The sequence below is a fragment of the Ceratosolen solmsi genome, unplaced genomic scaffold (assembly GCF_000503995.2).
Source record: "Ceratosolen solmsi marchali unplaced genomic scaffold, CerSol_1.0 scaffold11, whole genome shotgun sequence".
In the NCBI taxonomy this organism is placed as follows: Eukaryota; Metazoa; Arthropoda; class Insecta; order Hymenoptera; family Agaonidae; genus Ceratosolen; species Ceratosolen solmsi.
Window position 1 is genome coordinate 13,819,211 of NW_011948416.1, and position 8,829 is coordinate 13,828,039.

General features: G+C 41.2%; 1 protein-coding gene across 1 annotated transcript in view; it reads left to right on the forward strand.

Annotated features, from left to right (window-relative positions):
• Positions 1–8,829, forward strand: part of LOC105359386 (hemicentin-2) — a 50,633-nt gene that overhangs the window by 20,465 nt on the left and 21,339 nt on the right. Inside the window, exon 2 of the mRNA XM_011495986.1 lies at positions 6,482–6,648. Coding sequence (XP_011494288.1) covers positions 6,482–6,648 — 167 coding nt within the window. The remainder of the gene's footprint in view (positions 1–6,481; positions 6,649–8,829) is intronic.

Below are 8,829 nucleotides of genomic sequence, written 5' to 3' on the forward strand. Positions count from 1 at the left end.
CGATTAATCCCCCCCCCTCCCCCCCTCCCTCCCTCCCTCCCTCCCTTACCCCATCCACCATCACCAAAACCCATCGCCACCCATCGCCACCCATCGCCACCCATCGCCACCCATCGCCACCCATCGCCACCCATCGCCACCCATCGCCACCCATCGCCACCCATCGCCACCCATCGCCACCCATCGCCACCCATCGCCACCCATCGCCACCCATCGCCACCCATCGCCACCCATCGCCACCCATCGCCACCCATCGCCACCCATCGCCACCCATCGCCACCCATCGCCACCCATCGCCACCCATCGCCACCCATCGCCACCCATCGCCACCCATCGCCACCCATCGCCACCCATCGCCACCCATCGCCACCCATCGCCACCCATCGCCACCCATCGCCACCCATCGCCACCCATCGCCACCCATCGCCACCCATCGCCACCCATCGCCACCCATCGCCACCCATCGCCACCCATCGCCACCCATCGCCACCCATCGCCACCCATCGCCACCCATCGCCACCCATCGCCACCCATCGCCACCCATCGCCACCCATCGCCACCCATCGCCACCCATCGCCACCCATCGCCACCCATCGCCACCCATCGCCACCCATCGCCACCCATCGCCACCCATCGCCACCCATCGCCACCCATCGCCACCCATCGCCACCCATCGCCACCCATCGCCACCCATCGCCACCCATCGCCACCCATCGCCACCCATCGCCACCCATCGCCACCCATCGCCACCCATCGCCACCCATCGCCACCCATCGCCACCCATCGCCACCCATCGCCACCCATCGCCACCCATCGCCACCCATCGCCACCCATCGCCACCCATCGCCACCCATCGCCACCCATCGCCACACGTCGCCACACGTCGTTAAACCACGGCTCATTTCGTCGATTTAATTTCCGGCCGAGGGTCAGTCGGGGAAATGAGTCAGCCAGTATCGAGGCCCCTCCTTCATTTGTCACGCGGTCACTTATATTTATTTATGCGAGGTGATGATGCGCGCAACGAGCCCCGAGAAATGATGAGCGCCGCTAAGTATATAAGAGCGGGAGTTTTTGCCGAGCTCACTCTCACCGAGTGGAAATTATCAATGTAGTTAATCCAAACGTCGTGGCATGGGCTTTTGTCCCGAGCCATCTTAATTTTTCCTTCCTTCTTTTACTCGGTGTCGGAGCCTCCGAAGCCACTTGGTCCACTTCCGCGGCTCCGTCCACCACTCCCGATTTCATATCCCCTTTTTTATTAGTTCTCTTAGCCCCCATCTTTCTTCTCAGCGGGAGAAAAGCCGAAGCGTCCTGCAACCAATCTCTATATATTTCCGCCGACTCATTCTCCGCTTTTTAATCTCTTCTTCCCTCTCCCTGGCTCATCCACCCACTCACACGCGCGCACGCACGCACGCACGCACACAGAAAGACGGACAGACACTAGCCCAATTTCTATGCAGCACTACATTGTAAATTGCTGGATGCGATTGCGCCTCGTAATTGCGCCATGTGTTTTCGCACTCGCTCTATCACACGCGCGTACACGCGTATACGTGCTTATGGCGTTTGGTCCTAAATCATGGGAGTAATCCGTGCGAACGGTGCATGCGCGCACAGTTCGGTCGGATGGAGGAAGCGACGAATAAACGAAAGTAAAGGCATTTTGTGGCTCTGTAGCGGCTGTGGCCCATACAACTTTATTTTCTGCATTGTACATTGTACGTGATAAGCTTAGTCATCGCATGCTTAGGGAACCGGAAGATTCCCGACTGATTTAAGAATACTCCAGTGGGAGATTTACTTCTTTGGCTGCGGCAACTTGTACTCTCTCTCTCTCTCTCTCTCCTACTCTCCTACTCTCCTTGCACTTTCCAGGTTTTATTTTACAAGCGATTTATTCGTAAATACCCTATTGTGCACGAAAAAACGTGCGTCTACTCGTGGTTAGTGTTTGGCGTGGAAGGTAATGCACGAATTTACTGCTCCACGTTGATGCTCCTCCTTATTAGGGCTTAAAGACTGTCCATCTTGTTTATTTGTCCTGAAAGTTTTCCACACGCGCAACTAGGAGAACGAAAGAAGAACGGAAAGTTCACAAAATAAAAAAAGGATGTTAAAGTAAATCCGAGATTGACTTACTCATTATGTAAAGAAAATGTATGTGCTAAGTCGTTTGTGCTATTACTTTATTATTATTATTATTATTATTATTGTAATATTACTCACAAATTTGTATATTTGTTTCATCGTGTAGACAAATTGACAAAATCGTCGATCACGAGTATGACAAAGAAAAAAAAAACAAACTAAGGCAAAAAGATAAATCTGAATTGAAAGTATAATTCCGATCCTTATTTAATTCTAGTTTTTATCGAGTATCTTCTCGAAATGTTAAAAAGTTCTCCCGTTAAGTATATTGATTAAATTTTTTCCATAATTGCCAAATAATGTGCATTTGATGTAAATTTGATTTTTAATTTTCATGTAGAGACATAAACATGCACGTATACACGTATACAGCCCTATGCACTCATATGGATTATTAGTTTACGCAATTAAGTTAATTCATTGGGGCTTATAACTTTGTAAACACGGATTATATGTAATGTGTCGACTAGTTTAAGGTTTAAGTGACTACAATATTTACAATTGTTATTCCTCGAACATATTTAATCCCCAGCCACTTTGTACAATATTTTTTCTTACTTGCATTTTCTTTTTCAAGTAATTACATCCGCGCTTGTGTAAAATAACAAATTCACACGGGAACAAAGAATTATTCATTTTTTCTTGCCGCATTGTTAAAATAATTCATTACTTTTGCAATGAAATTTTAGTCCATAAAAAAGTTCTGCTCGATGCATTAACCATCGCGGATATGTCGAAGCCCCAGAATGCTTTGTATAAACATGCGCTCATTTCACCCCCTTCCCATCCCCCTCCCTCGCCAATCTCATCCACCTCCTCCTCCACCTTCTCCGGCTTTAGTGATTCGCTCTCTCGTTATGCGATGGCTCGGCTTTTTCATTCTTTCTTCTCTCCCACTCATTTCTCCCTACTTGCGCTCCTAATTTCATATGCTCCTCCTAGCAAATGCTCCGAAGAATTACCGAGATTTTCCCCTAGCGAAAAGGTAGACTAGATTCTCTCTCTCTCTCTCTCTCTCTCTCTCTTTCTCTCTCTCTCTCTCTCTCTCTCTCTATCTATCTATCTATCTATCTATCTATCTCTCTATCTCTCCCTCTCTATATATCTCTCTCTCCCTCTACATGTCATTTGCTATTTTACTTGTTGATTTAAAAAAAAACAAAAACAAAAAAAATTACATCCATCCGTGTTAAATATTGTTGCCGATATTGCATTATACATTCGTGCATGACGGTTTACATGAAGTAGCATTATTAGAAAACAAAATAATTCCAAACATTATAACCAAGAGTTTCATTGTCCACCAAAGTCAATGAGTTCATACATCCATAGAACTTTCTCGCTGACTTTATCCTATCGATCGATTATAAGCGATATTTTCACCTCTTAATATGGCCTCTTAATATTTGTTAAATAAAACGGAATTTCACAGACTCGTCGGTGGTAAGATAAAATTTAACATCCTATGGATTTACGTATTTTATGTAAAGTACTCCTGTATCCGAGGAGAATTTTTACTTTATCGGTGAGTCTATTACTCCCACTGGATCTTCCAATTGCCGCGTTGATTTACGGATACTTATACCTCTCAGCCATATCGATATTCTTTAGTTGCAATTGAGGTGTCCTTCGGAGCTTTATCCTAGACTTTTCATAACCCCGTGCAATCTCGAGTCCCCTCGAATTTCTTTTCCTTTTACTCTCGCGTCCGAGGTCAACGGTTTCATTCGCCACTCTTCATACTTTACCAATCCGTGTCCTCGTTAGGGTTATCGCGTAGGTTCGACGTAACTGTTATAACGCGCTTTTGTCTCCATAAAGCGACTGTCTGCCCGCGTAAGCATCCGTTATTCAACTTTGCTCGTACAATTGCTGAATCATGCATGTTCGATCGTCCACTTTCGTTTCCGGATAATCGTAGCTCAGGTTAACCACGCGATAACGTGCGTTAAGATAAAAGATGGTTTCGTCCTATACGCGCTAAATAAAGCTTCGCGTGATATTGGCAGTTATACCTTCTGGAAAAAGAAATGCCCCTTCGGTGATGGTATACGAGTAATGGCCGTTTGGCCTTCGCTGAGATCGTCCGTGAGTCAATCCTATCGTTTACCGGACTCCGACGTCTGTTCAAATGTGCCCTCAACGTAGAGAGTCTCGAATGGCGGATGGGGTGTGGGCCGATCAGGATACGCGCGTGTGTATATGTGATTGTCGGGGGTTGGGGAGGTCCCACCTGGGAGTATGGTTTAAGCTCGAGGGCTTCCTCGGGAGCACGTAGACGACGTTCGAGAAATGGAAGAGCACGTTGTGCCTGGCTCCTTACACTTTGTAGGTACCATGATTCCGCACGAAATCCGCGTCTCGTGGGCCCTGCGGCTTCTCGTTAAAATTGCTTTCTGTATGCTTTTCAGCTTCTCCTTATACTTCCTTTCTCTCTGGTTTGCGCAATACGAATGAATCGTCCGATAAGAAGTCTCACGCAAAGTGTATCATCCACTATTATTCTCTTGACGTTAAAGCGGATAGCTTGCATCGCTCCTATTATTTTTTCTCCTCGTCGTCCCGACTCCTTTATTCTCATTTTGCTGCCTCTTCTTGGTATTCTATTGAGTGTGTAGCGCCACATTGCGTAGACACGGTGATGGATGTACGAAGAGGAGTTATAATGAAAAGGACGAGCGTTCGGCATGAGATGTTATTCCAATAATAATACTTTGTTCTCTCCTTTTGCTCCTTACTGTCATGCCTCAATTATATATATATATATATATATATATATATATATATATACGGGAAATGTAGACGAAAGCTATAATATATGCACGAAAAAGATCAGTTGTGAACGAATATCTACATTAAATTTGTGCAATTTCAAATAGATATTTTATTTTACTGTACAAGTGGGACGTTTAATTTAAAAAAATTGAACTGTCGTCTTAAGTGCTCTATCCTCATTCTTATAGGTTTTTGTTTAAACAATCGTACGTTTTGTTTATTATTTTATCGTTTTGTATATTCTTACTTATCTACCTTTTAGATCACGAATAAGTTTCCATTCAATTTAGCAGAGTGTTTATGTTATGATATTCTCTGATTTTTCATATTCTATTTAAAAATAACAATATTGAAAGTGTTATATCGACCTAGTGAAATATAAAATTTATCTACCAATATAAATATTCCCTATCACATATCATATTTAGATCGACGTCAACTAAACCAACTATTTAATCTATATTCAAAGAAAATGTTGAATGGTTTGGAACAAATTGTTATATGTACACACACGCACGCACGCACGCACGCACGCACGCACGCACACACACACACACACACACACACACACACACACACACACACACATATATATATATATATACATAGGGACTGTTAATATTACAGAATAGATTCAATCAAATCTTATATTGCAATTGAAACGAGTGAAGGGCAGTAAGGTAATAGTAAAATTAATAATATAATAATAAATTAAGTTATAAATTTTAATAAAATAATATTCTATAAAATTATATACAAATGTTTTTTCTTAATCGAGTGATATTTCTGTTGGAGGATGGATGGATGGACAGATACCTTAGCGGGAAAAAATCATTAAAAAAAAGTGGTAGGTTTTGCTAAAAGAATGTCAACTAACAATTTAACTTATATTTATTTCTATGTACATTTCAAGATAAAAGTATAGTTGGCCATTTTACTAAAAGTGACGAGTGTAAAAAAATAAGCGTCTACTAATCGAGTCGAGTCGTTGTTCCTTCCGATATTTAAAAGCAAAGGTCGTTTAAAGTATGCATTATGTATAGCCGATAGGGAGAAAGGAGAGTGCGGGAGCAACAAGGATAGTTGGAGCATCGCTCATTGTGCTTCGCGACGTAAAAATGCTAAGAGATACGCGCGTTGATCGATCGTGGTGTTCTCTATCCAATTAAATCCGAGGATTTGAATAGAAATGTTGGTGGCACGTCAGCTCGGTGCGTAGATACACGGGTTGATATGGGGAGGGCAGGAGCGCTGCAATGTGCTTTTCCATTTCGCTGGCGCATTTGCTTGAGGGCAGTCAAAGGTGATTGAATGTTCGTGGAGCGGTAGATTCGATTAACGGGCGAACTATGATAGTATAGTGCGGAGGCTGTCCCCGTCCCCGCCACCGTCCCACCCACTGTTGCTATCGCCGTGAGCGCTACTTGTACTTGCGGCGAATTATGCACTGATTAATGCACGGGGCGGGGAGTGCAAGAACGCGGGTGGTCGGTTGTGCGTTTGAGAATTTGGCCACCGGTAAAGGAAATTAACTTTGCTACGTACGTTGCAGGTTCGGCCAGATGCAGGAGCGACGACGATGAGCAGCATCTGGAGCAGGAGCTCGAGCCACTTAATCGGGGCCCGTACTTTGACCCGACGGCCTCGCCCAACGTCACGGCCCTCGTCGGCAAGACAGCGGTGCTCAACTGTCGTGTTCACAATTTGGGAAACCGCACGGTATGCACATACCAAGACCATGTTCTCGAGCTCTTTTACGCCACTACGAACTCACCATTTTAAAGACGAACATTACAATTCCTCGACCACTAACTTATGGTGGCTCTGACTTTAGCCATAAGCCCCGATGTTAAATCCCGTGAATTGAACCACAGGATGGGCCATTTCGTTGTGTATTTAGTACGTGACTAATAAAATGCCTAGTCGAGGAAGTGGAAAATAAAGAGAATTAGTGGAAGAGTGGTGACTTAAGTGCTACTGCCGAGGCTACAAAATTCGTGAAATTGCTCTATTTCAAGCAGTAAATTCGCGATTCTTCCAACAACAATATCACAAAGTTGTGGCTGAAATGATTCCATGCGATGATTGCTCGTTTAGCCGGTGATAATCAAATCGTCGCATTATTTCTGTAATCATAAAAAGTTCTTCTTCCATTTCTTTTTTATATTGTCTTTCAAAATTACATACAAAAAACTTATCCCATTGTATTCTTCGGCCATTTCAATACACTAACGAGTAATTTTAATATTGCATCGAGAGAGAAAGAGAGGGAGAAAGAGAGAGAGAGAGAGAGAGAGAGAGAGATACACACTTACGTTTGAAGATTTATGAAGGTGCCGTATACCAGAAAACAAAAATTATCTCTATAAATTTTTCTAAAGGTATAACCAAGTAGTTGCAATTTTCTGAAACTTTTATATATAAAGGTAGCTTACTTTTCACGATATAATGTACAAACATAAAATACAAATGACCATGTAAAGTATTATAAGTTCAACGTATACAATACGTAAAAACATAACTTTAACGTACTAAACTTGCAATTATGCTTGAGAAAAATACAGCATTTTGATGAATAAATAACTTGAAGGGTGCAACGTAAAAAAAATTTATTTTATTCACCTCCTAGAGTTAAATTTTTTAAAATAACCCCGGGGTTAATATTTGGAGTATTGTGCAAATATTACAAGAAAAGCTGAAAGATCGTTTGCAAGATGATGTAGATTTCACAAAGTTTAGATTTACAAAAATTTTTTAAACCAAGCAGACACGTAAATTTACCTAGTTTTTTCCGAACATTTACTTTCATAAGCTAGATCTCTTAATTTTCACTTCTAAAGTTCATTTTGTAAATTCTTTATTTTGCCAAGCGCATACAATTTTCTCGTACATATTAATGTTTAGTCTTAATTAAATGGAATAAAATTATTATTATAACAAAATTTATTAACAAATGCAGACTTAAATTCTAATATTAATGTGTACCATTCGTTATTCGTACTCATACTCCATAATAATGTCAAATTTTATTTTCAGTTTTTTCAACAAAGAAATTATACAAAATTATTAATACGGTATTTATTATAAATAATGATATTCGGCCTAGGATTGATAAATATTAGTCACCAGAAACATAATAATTTTATTCCATATAAAACGGTATACTAAAATATTTTCAATATTTTCATAAATATAATTAATGAAAATTATTTTTGATATTCCCTTAATCTGTATAATGTATAATAAATTTGTATTTTAGGGAAAATTTATATATTTATTTATTTATTTATTTATTTATTTATCTTTTTTTTATATCGTTCATGCGATTAAATGTAGATACCATAATAATTGCAATATCCGAGGTAAAGTATTACGATTAAAGACTTTAACATAATAAATAATGTTGATAAATCCTTAAGGTAAACAGGTCGTATTATAATAAAGTTAACGGTTTCATTTCCATATACAAAATTACATTTTAGCGATAAAAATTCTTAATAAAAATTCTAAATTGTAAAGACAAGGAAAAATAAGGAAATATGTGTTTTATGTAGCGGAATCTGAGAGATGGTATTTTTAATCCTGGCAATCAAGCATGGAAGTTAACTTGCTACGTCGATCGTTGAGATACGTACGTGCTACAGACGAATTTCAACTCTTTAGTTTGACGAGGTTCTCTATCCTCGCTATTTGCATCACTTTTGTGATATTTTGCATATTTAATGTCGATTCGATATTTCCTTTGCCTTTAGATAATAATAGAGTTGCGTAAAAAATCATTTGGCCCGGGGATCTCAGATATTAAGACACACCTATATGCGCACAAGCACGCAAAAGCACTCAGAAGCACACGCACACGCGAGCGTATACGAAGGAGGAGGAGGAGGAGAGAGAGAGAGA